At 47.0% G+C, this 27,681-nt stretch overlaps 1 protein-coding gene across 4 annotated transcripts in view; it reads left to right on the top strand.

Moving 5' to 3' along the window:
• LOC120233636 (calmodulin-binding transcription activator 1) overlaps nucleotides 1-27,681 on the top strand; it is a 53,661-nt gene that overhangs the window by 3,341 nt on the left and 22,639 nt on the right. For 2 of the 4 annotated variants that reach the window (XM_039234989.1, XM_039234990.1), the window contains exons 2-6: nucleotides 19,107-19,258; nucleotides 21,599-21,795; nucleotides 22,079-22,157; nucleotides 22,344-22,659; nucleotides 23,463-23,647. In XM_039234989.1, the coding sequence (XP_039090920.1) occupies nucleotides 19,121-19,258; nucleotides 21,599-21,795; nucleotides 22,079-22,157; nucleotides 22,344-22,659; nucleotides 23,463-23,647 (915 nt within the window). In that variant the 5' untranslated portion in view covers nucleotides 19,107-19,120. Of the gene's footprint in view, nucleotides 1-19,106; nucleotides 19,259-21,598; nucleotides 21,796-22,078; nucleotides 22,158-22,343; nucleotides 22,660-23,123; nucleotides 23,648-27,681 lie in introns of all 4 variants that reach the window. The other 2 variants (XM_039234988.1, XM_039234987.1) reach the window with 1 other exon arrangement.

Genomic DNA, 27,681 nt, shown 5'->3' with positions numbered 1-27,681 from the left:
TCATGTGTCTCTCTGTTGCATGTCACCGATCAGGCATGTTTCACATGTGGAAGGTTTGCGGCCACCCTGCACAGGAGGGTGCAAGGCCGTCAGCGCCATTTTCCCAACAGCACTTGGCTGGTCGCTACATGTCTCTGTCCCATTTGGGTAATTCTTGCAATTCAGACTTTTTAAAAAAAATCATTATTATATTTGTTAATGGGGATCTGTGATCAGTGATTATGACTGGCTGAACGCTCAATTGATGGTTATCATTTTTTAGCAGTCAGATATTTTTTAATTAAGGTATGTAGTTTTTTAGACATAAATGCTCTTGCATACTTAATAGACTGTAGTATAGTATGAAAGCAACTTTTACGTGCAGTGAGTTTATTTGACTTGTTTCAGGGCGATGCTCACTTTATTGTGATAGTCTGGAACCAAACCCACAATCCCCCCGAGGTATGGCCGTCTGTATTACGCAATGAAGCAAGATAAAAAATGGACGAAATAAAGAAGGGTAAAGCAAAAAGAAAATGAAGGTGCAAGAAAGTGAAATGTGACATGGGGGTTCTCATGAAGTTGGTGACATTCATTCCATCAAATCTCCGGTGCTTTCTGGATGCAGAGGCTGTAGAGTGCATTCTGTGCTTTCTGGCTCGTGCAGACGTGATGTCGGCCTCACTCTGTCTTCCTCACTGACATGGATTTTCTTAAATTCCGTATACGATCTGACAGCCCACCAAGACGTTTCCGTGGTGACGAGATGCGCCGGATGTCACTATTAGTCACATTTAACATCTGGGAAGTGCTGGGGAGCCTGCTGGGTGCCCGGCACCTGATAGCATGAAGACGGCTCATGGTTGGGAAGACCATTACTGACGATCTTGTCCCCTTCCTGAGTGGATTGTCCTGAAGTCAGATGACCATCTTCCTTGCTTTTCTCTGACAGTCTAGACAGGGATTAACGCACAGCAGGCAGGCAAGGAGATGCCTTCACCCGCAGGAAATAGTTATGTTCCACCCCCTAAGCAGTGGAGTGCAGAGGCTCATTATATCCATGGCCTCATACTTAGTAAATAGTGTCTTTGCCCTTTTTTTTTTTTTTTTTTTTTTTTTTTTTACTTTTTTAACCATTGAGGGTGGGTGCATTCACAATGCCTCTATGCTTTTCTTCGATACTTTATTTCAGGAAAGTTCCTTTCATGTACTAACACATTTTAGTTTAGAAAATACCATGGTTCCTATAAATTGTTTCATTTTATATTGTCTTGTAAGCACTGAGCATAGAGCATAACTTTAGACATATGACGTGTAGGAAGATGGATCAGTCAACACGTCTTTGAAAGTACCTGTTATATGTCAACTGTTAAGCAAATTATAACCTTATAACATTATTACTAATTTGAAGGGGGTAAAAGGGATTTAATCAGAGTAAATATTTATAGGAGTTAAGCTAATGATGCTAAACTTCTGTAACATTTTTGTAATGTTGAAAGTAATGGGAAGTAACCTAAGCTTTTCCAAAAATACATTAACATTCATCAACTACCAGAATTAACTGTCTCTCCATTTCTATGGCCATTCTCCTCCCTGCCATTCCCCACCCTCCAAATCTGATCCCAGTCTCTTAGCCAGCCTTCCCTTGTGCCCGGCAAAGACTCATGTTCTAAATTCTCTGAGCCTCACTCAAGTCTTATCTCATTAGACGCCTTTTGCCTCACCTCCCAGCTTAGATTAGCGGCTCCTTGCGGGGCAGGGCGCCATGTAAGCTGCTCCCTCCCCTGCTCCACCCACCACAACAAAGCCTGGGAGCTGGCGTTTCATAACCACTGCTCGCTCGCAGACAAGATGACACGCGTGGTGTGACTTATTGGATACGGCGGGAGGGATGGGATGAGGGTGCGTTTCCTCAGGCCAAGAGCAAACCTGACCGTCAACTTACTTCTTCACCCAGTTCAGTCTCGTCCATTGGCCATTTAGACACAGATGCCACAGGATCTCCCATGCGGAGCCGTTCAAGGTCCCTAGGGAGTTGGGGTTTTCATTTAAGTGGCCTTGGAGAGTCCTGGCCTGTACCAGTGTAAAATAGCTAGGTCTGACACCTGAGTCATCTTTCTGGCTTTCTTGTGATTGGCCAGAAGCTTGCCATCTAGGAATGTGTATCGGTAACAGCTGTTTGCTTTAATATACTACAGTAGGATGAGTACTAGGGTGTTTTGTTTTGTTTTGTTTTTTCCAGCTCTGCCACTAAGTAAATGAGAACTCTCAGGGAAATCACCTTGTATCCCTGGATCAGTGCCTTACCTGTTTTCTAATCCTGTCAGTAGTGACTCAGAAAATTAATGTAGCGGTCAGCATCCTCAGTTTTTAAAATCAGAGTACATGGTATGGATTTGGGAAGTTTTTGTTTCAGGGGCATATGCGTGTATGGGTGTGTGTGTGTGTGTGCGCGCGTGTGTGTGTGTTTGTGTATTGGGTTCTAATTCTTTCTGTGGGCCACAGTCAAAAACTGTTGAAAGCCCCTAGACCAGAAAATTCATGAATTGTCTTTAAATCTTAGTGCTGTGGAGTGATTCTCTCCCATGGGATGTGTCTGTTACGACAGTTGATTGGGCAGTAACCTAAGGCTGAACAAGTAGAGAGATTGCCGTAGGCACAGAATTCAACAGCAGATGGTCTCCAGCTAGACTGGATTCCTTCAGGCAGTCAAAATGTCTCCAATAAGTACGACCACAACTTTTCCCATGTTTTATAGAGAGATTCCGATGATATTTTTGCACTACTGAGGTATAGGTAATGTTTGAGTATTGTATTTGTAAGTGGGAGCAGACTTCCCCAATATTCATTTAGTGAAAGGATCCACATTTCAATTAATAGATTCCTCTTTTAGCTGCAGGTAACTGAACTCCAGCTCAAAGCGGCTTATGTGGAAAAGAGAATTGATTGACTCTTACGAGGTCTGGGTTTGGAGTTATCTTCAGGTGCAGCTGGTTCCCAGATGCTCAAGTGATATCATTAGGGAACTCTCTTGACTCCATGCTCTTCTACATGGATTTCACACTCGTTTCTGCTCTGGTAGCGGGATGGACCCCTCAAAACTCCAGGTTTATATTTTGCCAATTAGCAAACGTCTCCGGGAAGACCGCGCACATCTTTGCCAGTTGTTCCCGGAAAGGTTGGGTTCTTCTTGGCTCAGCTTGACCTGTGTGTCCAATCACCGGAATAAGAGGAGGCCGTGCTCTCATCGGCAAGGCCTGCCTCTCCCTCCCTGGAAACAAGTTTGGGGTCAGCACCCCCTGAACTGCGCAGAGGGCAGGAGCATCTCCCAAAGGGGAAACAAGGTACCATGGCCGGGGAAGGGAGGCTAGGCGGGCATCCTGTGAGGGGGCCAGTGCTTTCTGATGTTCAGCCTGGATGGTCACATCCCTAAAGAAAGCGCCGTTTATCCTGAAACCGCAGAAGCTCGTCATAAGGCCGAGTCCATGATTTTATCCTCAGGGTCTCATTTTTGATGAGAAAACACTAGAACCAACACCTTTTATTAGGTGCTGACTAATAGTTCCTAGGACCGTTTTCAGAAAATGTAATTCACGTCCTTACTGTACTACACACTGTGGTTTGGATTAAACAACAAAGAAATCTTTTAAATATCCTTTTGTTTTTGTAAAGAAAGAAACCATTCATTCTACTCTAGCCAGAATCCTTCCCCTGGCATGCGTGTGTGCGTGTGTGTGTGTGAGAGAGAGAGAGAGAGAGAGGTGTTTTATCTAACAGTGTAAAAAACGAGGTGCCCAACCTAAAACTGATGGTGTTCTAAAACTTACAAGTCAATTGAATAATATTTAATATTTCCCAGATAACCAGTGCAACAAATGGTAAGTATGTTCCCAGGCTAGCCTGAGAAGAAAAACTTCTGGAACCCATAATAGATACTCAGCGTTTGCAGGAGAAAAATACCAAAATAATACATGTGCATGTACATATTACATACCGTAAAACACTGAACTATATAATCTACACTTATATGTCCCAAAATAGATGAAAGAATGAACTTCATATTTTCGTATTAGGTGATGTTACTCAAAATAAACATACATGTAAAATAACTTCAGTAAATGGAAACTTTTTGGTGGCGAGCTTTTTCTTAATTTTTTAAGTTTATTTACTTATTTTGAGAGAGTGTTTAAACAGGGAGGGGGCAGAGAGAGAGAATCCCAAGCAGGCTCCACGCTGTCAGCACAGAGCCTGACGCAGGGCTCGAACTCACAAACCATAAGATCATGACCTGAGCCAAAATCATGAATTGGATGCTTAACTGACTGAGCCCCTCAGGCGCCCCTTTGGTGAAGATTCTTAATTCATAGGATAGAACTCAAAATGGTTCTCTGAAATTACAATGACTAGGTCTCTGCTTGGAAGAATGAAATTTAAGTTTCTTGATAACATAACCCTAACATTATTCTTATTATCAATTGTAATTACAATCTTATTTTTATTCTCAAACAGCACAAAGAGAGGAGAGAGTTGAGGGAAGCCCTTCTGAGGTATCTTGGAGGCTGGAACAGCGAAGGGACGGACGGTGTGGGTTAGGGAGGTGGTTGTATGTGACCGAATGAACTGTCAGAGGAGCCATCAAACCAGTTCTCGGTGATGTTCACCCTTGACCCACATAACTTTATCAAGGTCTGTGGCCGGTTGGTGTGGCACTCGTGCCTTGCCTGGCCAGTGAGGAAGGAAGAGGAGGAGCATGGACCAGGGACCTCCTCACCAGGGATCCTCGGTATCGGGGTATTAGTTTTAGTCCCTAACCTCTTCTGTGGGAACATTAGTTACAGGAAATGCTTATAATCTCCCCCTACCCCCTGCTGCAAGGTTCGGATATGTTTAGGAAGCAAGCCTGTTGACCATCTTCCAGCAATTTCTAGCACATGGTCGCGTGTTAGGGTTCAGAGAAGTCCTGCGCTAAAGAAATGTGCATGTATTCAGTTGTGCTTAACCCGGTAATTCCAAAACATCCCGACACAGCATGTTGTTGCTGTGGTCTCCCGAGTGACCTCTCGTGGGAAATGCTCCACAGCATGCAGTTTGAGAGACGCTTCAGCGGACTGTCCCCACAGCATCGTCCTGAGCCTGGAACCCACGCCCCTACCCCAGCCCCGTGGGTCTGCGGGTCCCCCGGATACTGAATGTGCGCTTTTGTGCATAGGTACTTTCCTAGGACAGGGTTTGTAGCTTTTGTCACCGAGAGCCCATGAACAAGAAGGGTAGGAATCCCTGTTACGGGTTCTTTTCTAACAAGGCAAGTCCAGCTTCTGTACATTTCATGTCACTGTGGGGACGTTACTCAGCCGGCATGGCAGCCACTCAGAGGTTGCTTAGAGACGCTGAGGGTGTCGAGTGGTAAGCAGGTGGCCGACTAGTCAATTATTAGGCTTATTGCCAAATAGATTTAAACGCTGGCAGCTACTCTCTTTCCACCAAGAATTGTGGAAAGAAATTACTTCTGCAGAGCACAGCCTTATCATTACACTCCGGATTATCCCCAAACAAAGAAAAAGACGTGTTATTTCATTACAGTAAAAAGGTTTTGGTTTTTTTGTCTTAAGAGCCACTGACCTGCAGAAGCGAAATCTGTTTAGAGCTTCTTAATGATAAACTACTAAAAACCGACTAGATACAGAAAGCTTTTCCTTCAGGAAATTAAAAACCATCAACTCGCTACTTCTGGACGTAAAACTCAGGCTCATAAAATACTGTTCAGGAAAGAGCGAGCATTAATAACAGGCATGCATGGAATAGTTCATGGAATTTCCCCCTGACCTAAATCATCAGAGAGCCGTGAAGTGGGACCACACCGGGTCTTTGCAGGACTGCCTCTGTGAAATAGTGATTTGGTGTCTGTTAATACTCAATGGTACTAAATCCTTTCAGACCCCGTTGACTTTATCGAAGTCTGTCTTATCACCTGCTATCCAAAACTGACAGTGATCTGAAAATTGCCTCCTGTCTTGCTTCATCTCCCGAGTTGAGCCGGATTTGGGACTCACAATTAAGCATTTTGGAGAATCTCGTACATGTTTTCTATACAATTGCTTCATGTGAGTTTTACTCTTTTTGTGAATCTCAGTCTTGATCTATTATTAATCCTAAGTATTTTTGTCGGCCACCACGAACAGGCATACCTAGATCCAGGATTGAGAGCAGGGAGGGAAATGAAGAGGTTGAGGAGGAATGGAGTGGGGCAGGGAAGGGAGGTTGGGAAAAGAAGGACGAGGGGACCACAGGAGATGGTAAGGATATGGTAGGAGTTTGGGAGGGATGCCCCCCACGGTTAGCACCTGCTGTCTTTTGAGTTGGTTATTAACCTTTTGTTCCATTGTTGAGCTGCTCCCTGAACCTTTAGACCAGCTATGCTCTGAGCTGGGTGATTAAAGAGGCCTGCTTTGGGGCTTCCGTGAGGGTAGACAGACAAGGCAGCCCCCTCAACTCTGTGAAATCAGGTTGTATCCCCATTTCGTGTTGAAAGCATCATACCTCGTTAGCCTTGCCACCTAATCCAAGGGGTGTTTGGACACTGGCCTCAATAATACATTCCTTTAGGCCTCACTGATTTGGAATTTGCAGAAATTTGAAGACTGCTCCAGTCCAGGGGTAGAGTGTTAACAGGAGGCGTGACGTACAAGTTACCGCCTCCCCAGCGCAAAGTGTGGTTGCGAGTGGGAGCAGACCAAGGCACATTCTCATGTGGTGCGTAGCCGGTCGACCCTTGCAGGGATCACGACGCTTCCAAAAGGGAGCTTACCGGTTAAAATTTTTCCAACACCTCGGTTTTCTCCCTCAGAGAAATACTTTGATTTCTGAATAAGATGTTTAAAATGTCGTAACGTGAATTTTTAAAGATGTTTTAGTCTCCGTTGCCGGAAAGGCCTATGAAAACTTGCAACAAAGTATTCTTAAATCATCTTATTTATCAAAACCTCGTTGATAACGTGTCCAACATTCTAAAGTAATACAGCAATTTCCTTTAAAATATACGCATTTCCGTCTATTAATCTGGAAAGGATGTTGTCACCTGTATTTGTTCCAGATTTTTACAGAATCTTACGGCATTGTGAAAAAGTATTATCGTAGTTAATAAACTTTCGAGTTCTACAGCTGAAGCCTGTATGGAGAATCCAGTGTTTACAAAAAAAAGTATGTTTGGAACATCATGGGCTTTAGCTGTCACGAGTAGATAAGACAGTTGGGAACGTGTGTGCAGATGGCATTCTGGAGAGCAAAGTGCGGTCAGCAGCAGATGTCTAAGTAATGTATGGAGGGCGAGTTGGAATCAGAGAAGGACTCTTCCAGCCAGAATCCCAAATTCATGGGTTTTCAGATATTGAAAACCACCGGGAACTCCGGGCAAATAACATCTGTTATGATTAGGCATATTAGCTAGAGGCAGCCAGGAGTTCTTTTCTTTTCTTCTCTCTAGGTACCAGGTAGCACATCTTAGCAGCCAAGTTTTTCTTTCTTTCGTTTAAGATTTAAAATTTTTAAAGTAATCTCTACACCTCCAGTGTGGGCCTTGAACTCATGATCCCGAGATTAAGAGTTGCATGGCCTACCAACTGAACCAGCCAGACGCCCCCAAAGTTTCCTTTTCTATGGAGTTTTCAATTCCTCTTCCCCCACCCCCTGCCAACAGTGTCTCCACCTGACCTTGTTCTGGGGTGCTGCTTCTAAGGTGAAAACTACAATGTAAGAGTTATTGTTGTGCACCAGTCGCAATTAGGTATTTTAAAAGTTTGTTTTCACTTGCCTGGTCCCTGAGATGTTTGATGGGATTGATTAGGTAAAAGGTGGCTCCGTGAGAAGGGAAAGGACTGCTTTTAATAACTTGGCTGAAGAAAAGTACATCATAGAAATGACTCATGGATACATCTTTTCTACCTGCTATCCTTTGCCTCGTCCTTCTTAAAATCCACATTCTGTGTCTCTAACAGATGAAATTAAGTCCCTTATTCAGTGAATCCATATGGAGAACCTGCTGTGTGCCGCCGTCTCGCTAGGCCCTGGGGGAATCGCAGTGATCAGAGCCTGCGTGGCTTCACTGGGCTCACAAGAGTTCTCCGTACCTTCATATCCAACCGAGGTTCTTGAAGCAGAGGCTCATGTCTTCCCGGTTTTCAGTGTCCCTTGGCGGCTACCACGACATCCTGAGTTTTCTTGTTCACTCTTCCCTCTCCAGAACCGTAGCACACCCGTCTGTAGCAGTCCCTTGGCAGTGGGTGTCGAGTAGACCTTTCCAGAATGACTCTGCTGCTCCATAGGTCTTCCCAGCAGATTCTAAGTATTGGAGAGTTTTTGTCCTTAAAGCTGAGCACCACAGATGAGCCTGCTGGTGGCTAATTATTCTTGCCTCCTGACACTCCCCGTGCATTTTCTGTGGTGTCAGCTCTTAGGTGTTAGGGCTTTCATTTCCCATTTCCCCATCTGCACTTAAATGCGTTCCACCATCACACCTTTGCGTCCAGGTGAGGGAGACTGTCGCTTGTCTCCGAGTCTCTACAGCACTTTTTTTTTTTTTTAAGACCTCATTAGTCTTCACGGTGATACGCTCCCCCGGGTCTCCATTCACTTTCCTCTTATGACTTTAGAACATCCCAGTTTGTGCTTGTCAGATTTCTTATTCCCGCTGTGTGCTGAAACTTTTGAGGCAGTGTCCTCCAAATTTGTTGCCTTTTTTTTTTTAATGTTTTATTTATTTCTAGGAGAGAGATAGAGACAGCGTGAGCAGGGGAGGGTCAGAGAGAGAGGGAGACACAGACTCTGAAACAGGCTCCAGGCTCTGAGCTGGCAGTCAGCACAGAGCCCGACGCGGGGCTCGAACCCACGAACCGCGAGATCATGACCTGAGCGAAAGTCGGACGCTTAACTGACTAAGCCACCCGGGCGTCCCAAATTTGTTGCTTTTTGAAGTTCGCAAGCTTCACCTGTTCTACTCTTTCGTAGGCTAAGAAGTTAGGTGTAGACTCTGCCTCCGAGTTACTGATTGCCTTTGTTCTCACACCAGATAGCTGCAGTTTTACCATGTTGAACTCCAGTCGTATTTGCTACTTGATTGACTGCACGGTCGGCTCCTGCGTGATGTGGGGAGGCGGGGGGTGGGGGTGGGGTTCTTACGGTCTTCCTGCGTGTTGCGATGTAGCTGAGCTCCTGGAGTATTCCATTCACCCTTAGTGTCCTTGGGGAATGGGCTTGAAATTTCTGCCCTCCTGCGCCCCAAGCTCTGGCATTGAAAGAGATCAAGGGAGAAATCGTGGTGGGTTTGTTTCACTCCCCTTGTAACATTCCGTTTCCCAATTGCTGTTGTTTTAGCAGCATCCTAACCGATTTCCTTTGATGCTTCCAAGACTCTGACTCTGTGAATAGTGTGAAACACAGACCATGGAGAAGAAATACAAATCCAAAGTCACAGCAAAAGAAGAAAGTCTAAGAAGAATTGCTAATTTCCCTTTGCCTTGGTACATAGAGTTGGGGAGTTTTTAAAAAGTGGAGTTTGCAGGGGTTTTTTTTTTTCCCCTAAGGCTAAATTTAGCCTTTGCTTTGGAAAATCAGAGTGGACAGCCTGTGCCGTATCTCTGTCCGGCCCTTACCCTTCCCTCTGCACTTGGACATCTTAACTGGCTTGCTGGAGAGGAGAGCCTCATGTGCTCCGGTGATCCCATTTATTCTGGGAAGGAATTAAGTGACTTCATTTTCCCTGCCTTTCTGAGCTTCCTAAAAAATTTAGGAGACTTCCTAAGCAGCAGTCCCTACAGAAATAGTTCAAGTCATGCCTGCTTTTGCTTCATCAGCTCTTCCTGCCAGTGCGGCCAAGAGCTGTAAATGGAATGAGAGACAGTCTCTCGTTCCCAATCCAAATAGCAACAGGAGGGCACATGTGCACTTGAGCTACAAATAACGCGTTTTAAAATAGCAGGTGGTATTTGATGATTGCTCCTTCATTCATTTACCTGCCAAGGCAAAACTTTCTCTTCTACTCTGGCAACAAGGCCCGCGGTGACTCCGATCAAGCAATTGTAGCAACAGGTTCTCGTGTTTGCAGATATTATTTGTTAGCTGATTTTCAGGTGTTCAGGTCCACACATGCCTCATGAGGCTGTTCTAGAAAATGTTTTTTTTTTTAAGCCAGTAAAAATTTCCTGTTTATACAACCTAACCTGACAAACTTGGGAAGCACTTTTGTAACTAACTATAGGTACTCCTTCCATTAAGATGACTGACCAGCCATTTGTGTCCCAGAGATCCCGTTTGGCCAGGGGGAAGGTGGGTGTATATAAAAGGGAGGGGTCTGTGTTTTTAATGTGAAGCTCAGCGGATGAGTGACATTGCTATGAAGTTCCCGTTTGTGTCTGTAAGGCAGCCATGTCTCAGCTCTTCGGCCAGAGTCTTGCACCAACACACTGTGGTGATGTCATTTCCTCACCTGAGCTGAAAGGAAGTGGCAGCCAGCCAAGGAAACGCCTGGAGCTTTCTCACGTGCTTTCCAGTCAGTTCCGTTGGGTCATGATCATTCCGACCAGTCTGTCCACCGGACCAAGTGGTAGACTGCTGATGGGTACACAGCCACCCGGAGTCCACTGGGGCTGCCCCAGAGTTTGGATGACCTCGCTTACGTTAGAAAATAACAGTTTTTTCCCCGTGATGGTGCACCCGCTATCTGGTGCCAGGCATCCAACAGACTCCTTGCTTTCAAAAAGCTCCCTCCAGTAGAAATGGCCCATACAGGAAGACCACTCGACATTCACTTGCTAAATACTGTTAGGGCCCAGGGCAAGAGAGGAAGGTTCACCGGGCATAGTGGAAAGAACATGAATCTGGAGCCCTGCCTGTGTTCAGATCCCTGCCCTCCTTCTTACAAGCAGCATGACCTTGGGCAAGCAACGCGGGCTGGGCTTCAGCGTCTTCATCTGTGAAATGAAGAGGGGAAGCTTTCTTCACGTTATTCTGAGGATTAGAAATAATAGATTTGGAATGGCCCACTGTGGACGTTCAGTAAGAATACTGAAGTGATATGGAAGCCACACTCTGAAGAACAGAAAACTCACCAGGGGGACACGGGAGGCTGTTGGCATGACCAAAGGTCCAAAGGTACGTCAAACTCACAGTGGACTGAAGAACCGTGAGTGATGAGAGAGTCCCTAAAAAGTAACCTGGTACTGTTGGGAAAGAGCGTCCTGTGTCACGCCGAAGAGCTTCAGTTTTATTTTGTAGGTCACAGGGGCGGGATTTGAGTTTTGAAAACTAGACTGTCGACATCATGTCAGAAACTTGCCTTATGTTGTATTGCTCAATCCAGCCATGAAAACTAGGTTCCAAGATAGATAGAGAGGTAATCTAGAGGAAACAGCAGGTATAGCTGAGTGCTGAGAGCCTGGGAAGTCTGGCAAGTAGCTGGTTTCCTGAAGTAGACACTTTCGTACATCAGATCCTCAAATACCTGGGATCCTCCACTTTTGTAGAAGCAAGTGCCAAACTTTCTAGACTTAGAATATACCGGGGGAAGTCTGATTTCATGAAATGTTCTCTGCCTTTAAAATTTTGGTATTGTTTAGCGATTTTTAATTCTTAGGTTAGGTAAATATTAATTTGGGACATTTAAAATTTTTTTAATGTTTTATTTATTTCTGAGAGAGAGAGACAGCATGAGCAGGGGAGGGTCAGAGAGAGAGGGAGATATAGAATCTGAACAGGCTCTAGGCTCTGAGCTAGCTGTCAGCACAGAGCCCAACACGGGGCTCAAACCCACAAACTGTGATCATGACCTGAGCTGGAGTTGGATGCTTAATTGACTGAGCCACCCAGGCGCCCCGATTTGGGACATTTTAAAATGGATCCCTTTGAGGGTTGGGAATCCCTATCAAAGAAAGATGAAAAGATGGCCCATGACTGCTGCTGTGCCGTGTGACACGTTGCATAACAGCCCCTAAGGGGAGGCTGGGACATGGTAAACCCAGCAAAGGAAAAGGGGATGTGAAGCCCCAGCAAACCATTCAGTGACCCTCGGGCCAGTGACTGGCTGGTAATGTTTCTCCATCTTCTTGACCTTCGTAGTACTCCGAGCTGTCCTGGGATTATGGGTATTTACTGTGTGTTCTGTAATATTGTTGGGTGGCTCTAAGAGCCAGAGTCTGTAACAATAGTAGTTGGATAATTTACTCTGATGGGTTCTGAACCGTTACTTTGGAGTTACAGACATTAGGCCTACAGGTTTCTTTTTTATAGTTTATTAGTAAAGATTTCTTTTCAGTATTTAATATATGGCTTATTATATCTAAGCAACCCATAGTTATCTTACCTATATTTAAAATACCCCCCAGAGGCCTAGGGTGGACACCCCAGTGCTCCGTTAGAGGTAAGGACATCCGCATGGACTCACGTTTATTCCAGCGTATCACAGACAGACACAGAACAATTATCGATGTGTGTGCATACGTGGGTTATACTTACATGGGTTTCCTTGCTCTTTCCGCTGAGAGGGCCTGGAAGCAGTCACGCCCCAGGAGCAGCGAGGATACCCGGCAGCCAGATCTTGGCCTCTAAATACCATCCTTCAATAAAAGAAACCAGGGCTCCTTAGAGAAATTGCTGCTTCGAGGGCTGGAACAGAGAAAATAAAAGATAAGTCTGGGCATCTTATAATGCCAAAAAGTAAGGAAGTGCTTGAAAAAGAAAGGAAGAGGCTGGGGGTATGTCAGAGGGACACAGAGGCCAGCCTGAAAGATCTCCCAGTGGCCAAAGCTGAGAGAGTTTGAGAAATAAGCTAACATAGTATTGGATAATGGCCGAAGTGTAAAGTAAGTATGGGTGTGAGTCCATATGGGTATAAATAAATGGTTTAGATGGAAACAAGTAAATTCAGAAAGACAAACCTTCCTTATCGGAGAACTCCAAATAATATACGTGGATACTCCCACATCCACGAGGTAAAGCTTTACTCCCTTTTCCTTGAGTGTGGGCTGGACTTACTTCCAAACGATAGAGTATCGAAAGAGAAAAATAGTGACTTTATCATAGAACAAATCTAGCAGACCCTGCCTTCACCAAAGATCAGGGTCTGCATCAGCAACACATCAGACACCACCCATGTTATATGAAAAGCTGGGCTCTTTCCCTTGGTGATATTCTTCCTGAAAACTCATGACTCCAGTCTCATCGTTAGAAAACATGTCACCCCACCTGAATAGAAGAACATCTACCAAGTAGGTGACCAGTGTTCCTTGAAATCATGGATGCTGTGAAAATAAGGATGGTGAAGAAGACTGACACACCCAAGGAGAGGAAGGGCATGGAACAGCTAATGCAGCGTGGCCTCCGCAGTTGGATCCTGGAACTGAAAAAAGACATCAGTTGTAACGGCGAGTCTATTTCAAGTCTGTAGTTGAGTTAGTCCTGATGTACCAGTGAGTGTCTGAGTTTTGACAGATGCACCGTGGATCTGTGAGATGTTGATGTTAGGGGAAACTAGGCGAAGGGTTTATGGGAGCCCTACTATCTTTACAACTCATCTGTAAATCTAAAATTATTCAAAATTTTCAAAAATGCATTTTTTAGGGATGCCTGGCAGGCTTGGTCAGTGGAGCATGCAACCTTTGATCTTGGGGTTGTAAGTTCGAGCCCCACGTTGGGTGTGGAGATTACTTAAAAATCTTTAAAATGCAATTTAAAAAATTCTTAAAAGTGCATTTAAAAAAAAAAGGGTCCCATTGGTTTAACCAGGTAAAGAAAGCCTTAACCACTTTTTTTAAAATGTGCTATATTAGTTTATCCCATCCCCACAAAGAATGAAAGGATGATGATATCTCCTCTTTCCGCATGAGAAAATTGAGGTGCAAAGTGGTAACTATTTGAAAGTCACACAGCCACAGGACTGACCCTGCAGCTCTCTGTGTTCCTTGCGGCCTGTCCCAGCTGCCCAGTCTAAAAATGATGCTTCTGCTAAAAAAGGGGGTGCGGGCTGGGCTGGTGAAGAGGCTGAATGGATCACAAGCCAGACTGGCTACAGAGCCCATCGGTATTCCTTGCTTCCTGTCCGGGGAGCCGGCACATGTGTGCGTGTGCCTTGAATGTCATGGGAAGGAACTGGTGCGCGGTGGCACATAGTCCTTCGGTCCCCGAAGCCATGTGGGTAAACAGGCTGCTTAGAGACGAGCGGGGCACAGAGACAGACACATGGGAAGACACCCCAGTGAGTCAGCCGGGAGAAGAGGGCAGCAAGGAGGTAAAATCTGATGGGGAGGATGAAGGTGTCTGATTCGTTGCAGAGAGTGGCGCAGGGGGGTGGATTTTAAATAGTTTTCAAGTTTAGCTGCATTGGACTTGGCCATGCACGTGAGAAGGAAGCATGCAGCCCAGTGCTGCTGGCAGAGCTCGTGTGGACGGACCTGGTGCGGCCACATCTCATGCGGCCGGGCACTTATGTGCACGGAGGGGTCGCTCCCGAGAAGAGAGGTGGGGTCTCAGAGCGGGGGCTCCTGAGGGTGGCCCCGGGCCAGAAGCCTCAGCATCATCTGGGAACATGTTAGAAGTACAGCTTGGGCCTTCCCTGGCCTTCGAAGTAAAACAAACAGACTCCAGGAGGAAACAGGGCCCACCCTTCTGTTGTAAGAAGCCCTCCCAGTGATTCTGATGCCACCTCGGGTGTGGGAACCGCTGGATGGGCGGCATCAGCAGCAAGGAACCAGCACCGTGGGCAGCGCACACACCCTCTGCCACAGGGAGGGAAGGGGACGCCTGCGCCACCTGTCACCCGGAGCTTCTCTCCCAGGAGGAGGGAGCTGCTGTGCAGACTGCTCCTTTTCCCAGTCTTCAGAGCCATGGATTATAACGTGGCTTTTCCACACTTCTCCAAGAGGCAGGGGGAAGAGTCGGAGGGCCTTCCGTGTAAGCAGCAGCTGTTCTTGGGGTGAGGAAGACAGAGCCCTAACACTTCTAGACCAGAACTCACAGCTTGGGGAGGAGGTGGTCACCTGGGTAGCTCAGTGGGTTGCCCATCCTACTTCTGCTCAGGGCCTGATCTCATGGTTCGTGGGTTCGAGCCCCGCATCAGGCTCTGTGCTGACCCCTTGCTCAGAGTCCCGAGCCTGCTTGGGATTCTGTCTCCTTTGCTCTCTGACCCCCCGCCCCACTTGTGCTCTGTCTCACTGTCTCTCAAAAATAAATGTAAAAAAAAAATTAAAAGGAAAAAGAGCTCAAAGCTGGGGGCCGACCAGGTGGGAGTTCATGGAATGGCCGGCTTTCCCCGCAGGGACCTCCGGAGTCCAAGGTGCTTGGCAAACAGGTGCTCTTGGCGTGCGTGCTCCCTTCACAGCCTTGGGCTCATGGAGGACTCGTGTGGTCACTTTGCTCAGACTGTCCTAAGGATGTGGGGCTTGGAATCCCTCAAAGCTGAGTCACTGTTGGCTTTGTTAGACACTTCATGGGGGAGAGCTGAGGCAGGTCCCATCAGCCCGCTAGACCTCCACAGTGTGTGTTTCCTCTCCTCTCACCCCTCCCTCTCACCGATTCATTTAACAATCCAGTTTATTCAGACTGCAGAAGTTATTCGTTAGCCAACGAATGAGGGTAGCGATGTGTTCACTAAGACAAGTCACCCCCAGCGCTCGGTACTTCGTAGGTGCTTAACAAACGCTTGTGCATACGTAAGTGAATCTCAGGTCTACTTTTTTACTCCAACATAATCAGAACTTTTTTTTTTTTGCTTCTAAGTAATTCTACTCCCCATATGCCATCATGATCAATCATAATATACAATTAAGACCACGTATATAGCTTGCGTTTGCCGAGTATCTTATAATACGGTTTCCACATCACCCTAAAACTGTAAAACCAAAGCTGGTGCAGAGCTGTTGCTTTTGACTTGCTAGTAACGGAGCCGTGAAGGCCATCCCTTCGTCCACAGGGGTGAGCACTGTGGACGCAGCCGGGCCCTGGCCCTGCTCAGAGGAAAGGAAGTGTGATCGGAAGGTCTCTTCTGAGTCTCGGTGAACATAGCACAAGCAGGTGTGTGCTCTGCAGGATGCTGGCTCAGTCATTTCCATTTGAGGCTGTTTCTTCTTATTAATTATCACTACCTTCCCCCTGTGGGGCCGAGAGACTCAGCGATGCCATCATGTATGATATAATTTTGTTAAGAGGCAAATAATTGCTTCTGAGTATCTTCACGAAGTGCTTCTCAGAGCAGCTGAGTAACACAAAAGAGCCAACTGCATGCTTGGCAGCGGGGATGGGGCTGAACATAGCCCAGAACAAAAGCACACAGGGACCTTCGTGGCGGTCACAGAGTCACAGCGACTGTTAGTGTCTTGATCTGGGGACACCGTGGACAGGGCCTGGTTCCATGATGTCAGGGAGGGTCGGTCTTTGCAGGGTCCTTGCCGGGTGGGGGACGGGCATGCACGAGAGGCGACCTCACTATAGCCCTGTGGCCGCCGCAACAGAGCCACCTCCATGGGGCGAGGTGGCTAGGCAGGCACCCTGCCAGGGTGGCTCATGGCTACGCCCGGCTGCCCCTCTGCATGACATGGCAGGTTGATGTTGGCCACCGGGCTCCAAACAAGTGCTTGAAACAAGTGAGATGGATTCTGAACACGCCATTCATGGGTGCAATTTATGCGGGCCTGCGGCAGAAACCGTCTGGAGGCGGTCACAGAAGCTCGCTCCGTTTCTCGGGACACAGAAGGGTCTGCGGGTGGCTGAGTGGATGCCACAGCAGGGGGCACGCAGGGAGGGTTGATGCGAGCACCACAAGGGAAATCCGCCGTTCTCCCTGGAGTCCCGCTAATGGAGGGTGATGACTCTTCATAGTCATCTGGCTCTGAATAAAGGAGTCCTGCATTCTGCAAAATGCCCCTCCCACTGAATCCTGCCCTGAAGGCATCTCGTGTCTTCCTTTAGGGTCACAGGATGACAATGACTGTGCACAGCGCGTCTGACGCCTCCATGGGGTCCCTGCCCTTCAGTGACTGGGCTGCTGAGATGCACAGCAGCAGGGGCCTCAGTGCTTGTGGATCCTGCGTGTGTGTGCGTGCGTGTGCACTTGTGCACGCATTGGGCACAAAGACATTCTCAAAGGCGTTAAAAGGCGTTCCCCTTTTAACGGGGAAGGGTTTTTCCTTTAATGTTGTTCCTGGAAATGGCTTTATTAGAATATAATGCCATGATATTTTGAAAAGCAGTCTCCCCCAGCCCCCTTCTGGCTTTGTGGTTTAGTAAAGTCGGGCCAGTTTAACACCCGGTCCTGAGAATTTTCCTGTGAAACACATACTTACTGCCTTGTTACCGCAAGAAAAAGGTTCTCTTCTAGGGGCGAGCCCGAGCACTGTGTGTCTTCTCTTCCCACAAGGTCTCATCTTCGTGTCACAAGGTGGGTAAGCTGCAGGCCCCTGAGCCAGAGAGGGTGTCTCCCTCTGACTCAGTTTTCCCCTCTGTGGAAAGAGGGTAAGAACAGTACCTACCTCACGATTATCGTAGAGAGTAAATGGGTTGATGTTTCTAAAGCAATGAAAACGGCGACTGGTGCGTCGGAAGCTTTGTGTGTCAGTCCCGCCTGCGTTTTTATTTCTTGTGGGATCAGTAAGCACCACTCACTGGTGTTGGGGTGTATGGTGAGGAAGGCCAGGCATCACCACAGAGCACTTCTGGATTCTTCCTTTTCACAGTTTGGATGGTTGTATTTGGGAAAACAGTTACGCCTTTTAACAAGTTGGGGGCAAATAGGTTGTCACAGCTGCTCAGTCAGTTCCTAGAGAATTCATTTGTCAGACAATGATGATGAGGATGATGATGGCTGACACACGTATCTGCAACTTACATGTTCTGAGTGTTGGCAAATATTCATTTAATTCCCATGATTAGCCTTGAGGTAAGTACAGTTATCATCCCCAGTTAAGAGGTGAGGAAACTGAGGCACTTAAGGTTTTGTTCAAAGTTGCACAGTCCTTCTGTGGCGCAGTCGGGGTTCTTACGTACATACTGCCTGGTCCTGGCCCCTGCTCTTGAACTTCACCTTCTGCTCTCCTCTCTGCTGCGGTGCAGCCACTGGCTTCCCGTTCCTCGAATGCCCTGCCTCAGGGCCTTTGCATTTGCTAGTAGCACACCCCAGTTCCTGCAGAGCTGGTTCCTTCTATTCTGGTCAAACTCAGGTGTCCCCTTTCCTGACTCATCTAAAGTGTAGCCCGGCCCTGTCGTTCCTCTTCACATTATCCTGTCTGCTTCCCCGGCTAGAGCAGGAAGAGGCCTTTTTCTGACTGATTTACTGCTAAGTACCTGGCACAGCGTTATTTAAAATTTGTTGCGTAAATATCAGTGCTAATGATTTTCATCATGGTCTTAGCTCCTTCTCGCATGTATGCGTGCAGCGCAAATCGTGTGTCTGCGTGTGTGCATGCACACACAGGCGGGAGCAAATGCGCGAATGTGGAGGGAAAGAGAGATCCTAATCTCAGTACGGTGGTGCAGAATCACGAACTTCTCTGAGCTACAGTCCTGGCTCCGATGGTGGCCTGATGTTTTTAAGGGTGAAGCACCTCGTGCTGGGCTCTGAACAGACTGTCACCTGTTAAAGGAAATGTGTGAGGGTCTCAGCCAGCAAATGATCAACAAATAAAACCTATTTTAAAATTCGGGTAAAACAGATACTACTCTAAAAAGTATACGTATTTACATATGTGTTTATATACATATATTTTTTACACACACACATCTTCCTGTCTTCCACTGGTTTAAATTATATTCATTTCATTTATTTGTTCTAGGGACCTGCCCACCAGATCTCTCCAGGGCTTCCATTGGGGAATTTGGCAAAGAAATGGGGTGCCAGGAATCAGAAATCAGGACTCTGACAAAAAGGGATTTTCTGTTCCTTTAGCTGAGAATTCTGGGCTACTGTAAATGCCACAGGTCTTGGCTGAGGTGTGAGGCTCACTACGAGGCTGGAGAAATCTGGCCTGGATGGGCTCCTGTAGTTTGGTTAGGCTGATGACAGCATTTCGGATGCCGTCCTGCGGCTTGACCAGGCCCTGTGTTAACTGCTCTCCTCCTGGACCACGACCTCACCCTCACCTGTTCTGCCCTAGATAACCAGTTCAGGATGTCCATCCTAGAACGTCTGGAGCAGATGGAAAGGAGGATGGCGGAGATGACGGGGTCCCAGCAGCACAAACAGGGGAGCGGAGGAGGCAGCAGCGGAGGGGGCAACGGAAGCGGGAATGGAGGCAGCCAAGCTCAGGTACCGGCCTGAGCCGACACCACCTTCCATTTTGTCTATTTTGCTTTATTGATCGGGGAGGGACCTGATCACAAGTCCTGTGTCTGGTGCTGGTATCGTTCCTGGATTAGTCCCGGGGAGTGCTTCATAATCCCGTGCCCCTACGTCTTAAAATCTGCGTAATAGCACAGAAGCCTTGAATGGTGGCGCTTCTCAGTTGTTGACCTCCCTGAGCCTTAAATCGTTGCTGCTGATCTCAGAGTTCAGCACTGCCGCCTGGCCGTGCGGGCAGAGGGTGTCCCCTTAGAAAACAGGCCCGACGGCGACTCAGAGTTCAGTTGGACTCTATTTTGTATTTTGGATTCCGTATCTGTTTTAAGTATAAAAACAAAACATGATCAAACTCGGTCACTTATAAGCCTTTTGTAAAGTCAAGACGATCAATATCAGAAGGACCCAGAGAAGCTGTTTCTGGAATTATTTGGTGTGGGACAACATTACCCCTGCTGTCCTGTTTTCACATATGCTTTCTCATAAATTCCATGAAGAATTTGCCAAACAGGGAAGTTACTAAATATTTTTTGAGAGCCCCATTAGTCTTGAAGGCTTCCTATAAATTTTATTTACGGGCTTCATTTTGAGAAAATGACCTGGGCAGAAATTATTTTTCAGGAGACCCTAGAGGCAGATTTTCAAAGGATGGATAGCATTCCTCTCTCTCCTGCTGAGTTATTATTCCCTGCAAACCCCGAACACCTCCCCCTCTTCCTTCAAGATGAATGATGATTTCCTGTGAACAGTTACATTTTTAAGTAAAACGTTAGAGTTTGATGATCCTTGTAAATATCAAGTGCTAATACTATTTGAATACTAAGAGGCAAAACCAAAGCGTTTTATGGACCACACCCAAAAACCTAACCCCTTTTCCCCCAAGTGGTGTTCTCATTTCTTCCCTGTCTTCAGAAGTCCAAAGAAAGACTTGGCACGCAGTAAAATATAATTAAGGCTACAACAGGCTTTTCACCTAGACTCTTAACATTTTAGAAAAGAAGTAATCGTTCTCTGCTGTATCTCATGGCTTAAATAAGAGATTCCCATGAAAACCTTCTCCTGTCTCCGGAGTCTGCATCAAGGGAATAGAATATCATGTCGTTTTCAGCTCAACCATTCGGTAACTGGCCTATGACAACCTGATCCCATGTTAAGTGCTATTGAAGACTCTTCCGTTAATTTAAGGTGTCCTCAATACATATCTGGGTCCACCTTTTGTGATAAAGATGTGGCTCTTTTTGTGAATGCAAAAAAATTCCATCCCTGCTCACTAACCCGTAACCTTCTGTGCTCGTGAACGTGTCTCGGGAGCGGCTCTGTCCTTTTTGAGTCAAGGTCGTTCTGCCGCACAGTGGGATCACCCACCGGTGCTCCTTTAAGACATTTTGACAGCTCTAGTGAGGGTGACATTTTATCTGTCATCTGCCTTTTGATCCTTGCATGTTTTTTCCCCCCAGACTTAAAAATAGAAAAGGAGAGGCAACAATATTTCCATAGTAATTGAATTCTGTGGACTTCATTGCTGGAAAAAAAGATTTAAAAAAATAATAATAATACCAGAGAAGAATCAGGCCGGAAGTATCCTTTCTTGGGGGAGAATCTTAAACACAGAATTGCCATCACAGAGACTCACATGAACTGTTGAGGTTACTACATTCGATTCTATGTTTCTTGCTCTACAACCGAATGAAGAGAAAAAAGCCATGGTGAAAACTAGTGAATTTCTCTTTCTGGTGTGCCTCTACTGTTATTCATATCACTTACATTTGAAGATCTCTAATGCTTTCCCCAAAGGGTGGGATCATTACCGGATTTTTTAAAGTGTTTCTTCGGGGAGGGGGGCAGAGAAAAGATCCCCGTCTAAGTGACTTAATTCTCCTTCAGGAGGAGCAGGGGAGGCAGAGGTCTGGGTGTGTCCCCAGATGCAAGAATTGGGACGGCCATCCTGCTCTCCTCTGCTAGCAGGCCCCGGTCCGCAGCGCCGGCTTCAGCTGGAGGCTAGTGGCACTTTTATAGCGGTGCACTCCCTCCCTGAGACGGACCAGCATGACCTTCGTATCCGAATGTCAGCTGTGATCGACTCTGGCGCTCTCCGCATTACGGAAAGTCCCCCCGTGCCCCGAGCGCAGCTGCGTGCCGCCAGCTGAGCCACACGCGTGCAAGTCTGTTCCGTGACGCCCCTTCAGGCGCAGTTTCGTGTTTCCCGTTCCGAGCGGCTAACCGTAAAGCGTTTTGCTTCTCCTCCATGAGAAGGTTGCCTCTGCAGAGGGCCCTGGGTCCTCAGTGGTAACGCAGCCTTCCAACCCCTAGTGTGCCTCTGGTCCCGGGACGCTGGGCAGCTGCTTCGAGAGCCGCGTGGTCGTCGTGTGTGAGAAGATGATGAGCCGCGCCTGCTGGGCCAAGTCCAAGCACTTGATCCACTCAAAGACTTTCCGGGGGATGACCCTCTTGCACCTGGCTGCCGCCCAGGGCTACGCCACCCTCATCCAGACCCTCATCAAATGGCGGTAAGGCTGGGGTGCGGACGGCCTGTGAGCAAAGGGCTTTCTCTGAGGACAGTTCCCAAGGGAATCCCAAGAAATGCCGAGCCAGATGCTAACCTAATATTGCACTCTCCGCTTTCCTCGGGCCTCGTAACCCAAGCCACCCTGCGAAATTAGGGACTCTGTTTTCTTCACGTCAGGGATGTCAGATGCCTACTTTGGTTTCATTTTTGTGGGTCTGATAACATTCTAGTGTTTCTTGAACCTTAATTAATTGTGCAGTAATTTCTGGTACCGTCCCTTACAGCACAAAGCACGCAGACAGCATCGATTTGGAACTGGAAGTTGACCCTTTGAATGTGGACCACTTCTCCTGTACTCCTCTGGTAAGGAATGGGCTCATTTAATCCCCGAACCGTTCTTCTAAACTGGCATGGGGGGATGGTAAGGTCTTACATCCCCGTTGAGATTGTCAGCAAGGACCAACTTCTCCATCGGCGAGAAGAGCAAACGTGAAGGATGGTTCTGAACTTGTCCTGAGAGAGCTTGCTGTGTCTCCCCTGTCGTTTTAGATGTGGGCGTGTGCCCTCGGGCACTTAGAGGCGGCCGTCGTGCTGTACAAGTGGGACCGTCGGGCCATCTCTATTCCGGACTCTCTCGGAAGGCTGCCTTTGGGGATCGCCAGGTCGAGGGGTCACGTGAAATTAGCAGAGTGTCTGGAGCACCTGCAGAGAGATGAGCAGGCTCACCTGGGACAGAACCCCAGAAGCCACTGTCCTCCGAGCGAAGAGCCCAATACAGACAGCTGGATGGCGCAGTGGCACGGTGAAGCCATCCACTCACCGGAAGTATCCAAAGGAGTCACCGTTATTGCAAGTACCAATCCAGGTAAAAATGCAAAATGATTACATCTCAGAACTTGGCACATTTCCCATTTGCTTTCGTGCAGTGACCCCCAGAAAAGTCCATAGGATATTCACATAACATTTTAAGGGTTTGGGTTTGGGAGCTTCTGTTTTTTGTTTTTTGTGTGTTTTTTTTATGTTTCCGATTTTTCTTTTAGCTGTAAGAATGCCTACTGCTTCCCTCCTACCCCTCCCAAAAACGAATGCAGAAAGTAGCAAAAAAAAAAAAAAAAAAAAAAAAATCTGTGTCCATTTAAGAAAGAAACACAGATTTTGGAGGACTATCTGAATACCGTATACGCGGCTGGGGAATATTTAAATGTTAGGGATGCGTCTTGAGTTCCCGCTTCGCACTTCGTGTCTCTCAGGCAATAGAGAAAGTGTTAATTCTTTAGGGTTCCTAACTTTATCGCCTGTCCTGACTGTCCTTTCTACTGTACTTTTCAGAGCTGAGAAGACCTCGTTCTGAACCCTCTAATTACTACAGCAGTGAGAGCCACAAAGATTATCCAGCTCCCAAAAAGCATAAATTGAACCCTGAGTCCTTCCAGGCAAGGCAGCAGAAACTGCTCTCCACTGCACTGAGTCTGGAACAGCCAAATATCAGGAAGCAGAGCCCTAGTTCTAAGCAGTGTGTCCCTGAGACAATCAGCCCCAGTGAAGGAGTGAGGGACCACGTCCGGGAAACCTCCCCTCCCGTTCCAGAGACTGCAGGACTCCAAGCCTCTGGATCTCAGCCCGTAGTAAAGTGGAGTCCCAAAGATCTTTACATTGGTGTGTCTACAGCACAGGTGACTGGAAATCCGAAGGGGACCAGTGTAGGAAAGGATGCCGCACCTTCACAGGTGCGTCCACGGGAACCAGTGAGTGTCCTGATGATGGCTAACAGAGAGGTGGTGAATACAGAGATGGGGCCTTACCGTGATAGTGCAGAGAGCGAGGAGTGCGCACAGCCCATGGACGACATCCAGGTAAGCACGGACGAGGTAAGCCTGCAGAGGCCGGGGTGTCCGTCAGAGCGCCCCCCAATACCTTTACAGCCGGTGCCCACAGGCCGTGCAGTTCGCTCACCAGGGAAGGGTTAGGAGTGTGACCGACGCATGAGAGCGTTGGGGCGTCTTCTGGGTACGGGCCGTGTTTTCACTGAGGGAATCAGACGTCGTGAATAGGGCCTGAAGGCCGGGGGCCTGGGTCTCAGCAGAGCCCCCCGCTCTTCACACCAGCTCCCCAGAGCTCATCCAGGGCGCTCCAGTCATATTCTGCTTCCCTCTGCATCGGGGAGACTGGTTTCCCATTTAAGTACCGGGTTAGTAGAGTCCCGGCCCAGGAGCACCTAGGACCGGAGGCCTGTGGGTAGAATTTTTAAATGACCAAATGCGATAGGAGGAGCCCAGCTGTCCTCCGGCTGTGGTAGAGGTGTGTGTGGCGCGCGGCTCTCAGGAGATGCGGTGAAGTATCCCTAAAGCCGATAATTGACTGTCTTTACAATAAGCCTAGAAACTCCAGAATCCTTGGGGGGGGCGGGGAGGTGGCTTAGTCAGTTCAGCATCCGACTTCAGTTCAGGTCACGATCTCACAATTCGTGAGTCGGGCCCCGCGTCAGGCTCTCTGCTGTCAGCACAGAGCCTGCTTCGGATCCTCTGTCTCCCTCTCTCTCTGTCCCTCCCCCCGTCAAAAATAAATGTACATTAAAAAAGAAAAACAAACCAACAACTCCAGAATCCTTTTGGGGGCATTAAACTAGCAATAAATTAAGAGAATATATAGTGAAGTAAACTTGAGGTTAAGCTATTAAGCAAACAAATGCCCCTAAATAAAGTATTCCTCCTATATTTTAGGGGAGGACCCAATGAGCAGCCTGAGTAGGAGCTTGACTTCCTCTCTTTCCAATTTCCTCTATAACCTGAAGCAAGTGTCACGGGGAAACCCCCCACAAGAGATTCAGTAGGGCACCAGGCCTGTCGCGGGGCCACGGGAGGGAGGGGCCTGGAGGTGCCCCGCCCTGGCCAGCGCTCCTGGGGGAGGTCCGGCGGCCGAGCCGCTTGTCCTCATCCCACAAGGGAGGCCCGTGTGCTCCTGGTCCCCGTGGATGGGCCAGGGGCTCCGCCGCTGACCTGCTGTCCCCTGCGGCCGTGGGGAGGCTGCCCGAGAAATCAAAGAATTTTTTAGGAAAGGGGTTGGCAGAGCTTTCCCGTAAGGGACCAAATGGCAAATATTTTAGGCTTTGTGGACCCTCTAGACCGTCATGGCTATTTAACAAAGGCAGCCTTAGATAATATTAAATGAGCGACTGTGTTAGGCGCCTGGGGGCTCAGTCGGTTGAGCGTCTGACTCTTGGGTTCAGGTCATGATCTCACAGTTTGTGAGTTCTAGCCCCGCGTGGGGCTCTGTGCTGGCAGCGCAGAGCCTGCTTGGGACTCTCTCTCCATCTGTTTCTGCCCCTCTTCCCCCACCCCCTCAAAATAAATGAATAAACGTTAAAAAATAAATAAACGAGTGAGTGTGGCTATGTGCCAGTGAGACTTTATTCACACAAACAGCCGCTGGCTTTGGCTATCCCGCATATCAATACTAAGCAGTCTAGGACAGCACTTATAAGCAAATAGTAATAAATCACCAGACAATGAAAATCGGCAGCTCATCTACGTTGAGCATCTAGAACAGTGCTGTTCACTGTAACTTTCTGCGGTGATGGAAGTGCTCTGTGTCTGTGTGCCCCATGACGGTAGCCCCTGGCTGGTGTGGTGTGTAGTGCTGAAAATGTAGCTGGTTTGATTCAGGGACTGGATTTCTGATTTTACATCATAATTTCAAGGAACTCAAGTTAAAAGCCTTTGGATACGAGAGCTTCATGGTAGCTGTCCTTTGCTAAAACAGAATCGATGCAGGAAATACAAAATAACCTGAAAAATTCTGCTTTACATTCTCGCTGAGCCTTGAGAGAATAATACTGTGCTAAATTAAGAGCATGTATCTACGAAAAAGCAACAACCTCAGGACGTATTTCAGCCAAATGAAAACATAACAGTGAAAAATAACGAAGTAATTCAAGAAATGGCAAGGCAGAGCTCGTGGAGGAGAGAGACACAAAACCGGTAAAACTGATACGTCTGAGTACTTAGTGACTATGTGATTGTGTGTACAAGGCACTGGCAGAGATTCTTTAAATCAAGGAGGAGTCACATTTTAAAACTAACCCGGAACTAATATTCTAATTATTTTAACAAAACCAGGGAGGTAGGGAAATGAAGAAGGTGAAGGGTGTTGAAGGAGCTCTCTTGCTTAGGGAAGATCACAGATTTTGTTCCCCTTATGTAGGTAAATAGAGGCTGAAATATGCTTGTTAGAAATGTCAGGTCACTAGACTGCATAAAAACAGATGACAGAATTTCTAAGTCACTGAAGGGGGAAAAAGGAAATTGTGGCCCATTTAGGAAAACGTTCAGGAAAAACAGCAACAACAGAAATAAGCAGAAAATGAAACATTGCAGGAGTATTTTCAAGCACGATTCATTCCTCACTTTGCCAGCTGACAATTCTATTAAAAGATTTTCAGTTTGGGTGAGAAAAAAAAAAAAAAAGGCAAACTATACTATATGCTGTTTGTGAAAGACAGAATTACAACGAAATAACACAAGAAGATCATGAAAACAAAGCCACGCAGCCACTGGCAAAGATATAAAGACAAATGAATATAGAAGGAAAAAAGACACCAAGTGCAATTCAAGGCCAATAGTATGTGTGTACCTTTTGTCAGAGAAGCTAGAACCCTTGGGGTTGTGGACTGTCCTGTAACTAACCTCACAGCTTATGGATATGGAAGCAAAAACCAATAAATACAAAGGAATGTGGAAGCATACGCATAAGGTGCCACTGACCTTTCCCTCAGGATTTGTCAGGTTAAGTAGATACAGAAATGTAAAAACCCAGAACAGTGCAATTAGAAAGCTGGCTTTCACATGGGTATTTAATGCATACGATAGATTTAATGCAGGGTATGCTTGTTGTGGATGTAATTAATATACATAGCAAATGTATATATATAATTTTTTTAGATGTCCCAGACATATTGTAAAAATGGCTCCTGTGCTAGATAGACCACAACAAGAATCTAAGCATGAACCCAAAGCTGCACATTTAAAGGCTAACTTGTCTGACCGCAGTACAAGAAATGTAGAAATGGATGACATGACTTTTTAGGTCCCGCTGCTTAGAACGTTATTAGTTTGTTTAAAACTACTTAAATGTCCTTGATTTTTGCAGCCCTCATGATAAAAAATGCCGTGTGGCATCCCAGAGTGTGGCACTGGTGGTGATGCTAAGATGTTCTCACACTGATGCGTGTTTATAAAAGGAGGGATTGTGTGGGGTGGGGGAGGGTGACTGTAAAGTTATAACCTTCAGTCTCCAGAAAGTCCACTTTGCTTGTAATAAAATACTTGAATCCTTTCATGGAAAAGGAATCAAGGTAGGACTTCCTGCTGCTCGAGTCGCAAATCAAGAGGCCAACATGGAAGGAAAAGAAAGGCAGTGACAGTCATTTTTATTCCTGTCACAAGAATGATGCTTGTGTATTGAAACTTTAGGAAATACTCAAGTGGTTTATTTATTTATTTATTTATTATTTTTTTTTAAAGAAAAAAAATTTTTTTAATGTTTTATTTATTTCTAGGAAAGAGAGAGAGACAGCGTGAGCAGGGGAGGGTCAGAGAGAGAGGGAGTCACAGACTCTGAAACAGGCTTCAGGCTCTGAGCTGGCAGTCAGCACAGACCCCGACGCGGGGCTCGAACCCACGAACTGCGAGATCATGACCTGAGCGAAATCGGATGCTTAACCGACTAAGCCACCCAGGCGCCCCAATACTCAAGTGTTTTTAACTCACGTCCCCTAAAACCTGCCCCCTCTGAGTGCCCTTTGTGGCCAATCTGGCCCCACGTAGAGTACCTCTGTCACCTGCAGAAAGTTTCCATGCCCTCTGGCCGTCATCTCTGCCCTCCTCCTGGC

The sequence above is a fragment of the Hyaena hyaena genome, unplaced genomic scaffold, assembly GCF_003009895.1.
Source record: "Hyaena hyaena isolate Hyena2069 unplaced genomic scaffold, ASM300989v1 scaffold_94, whole genome shotgun sequence".
Lineage (NCBI taxonomy): Eukaryota > Metazoa > Chordata > Mammalia > Carnivora > Hyaenidae > Hyaena > Hyaena hyaena.
Note: the sequence above shows the minus strand (reverse complement) of the source record. Positions and strands in the feature narration are given on the sequence as shown.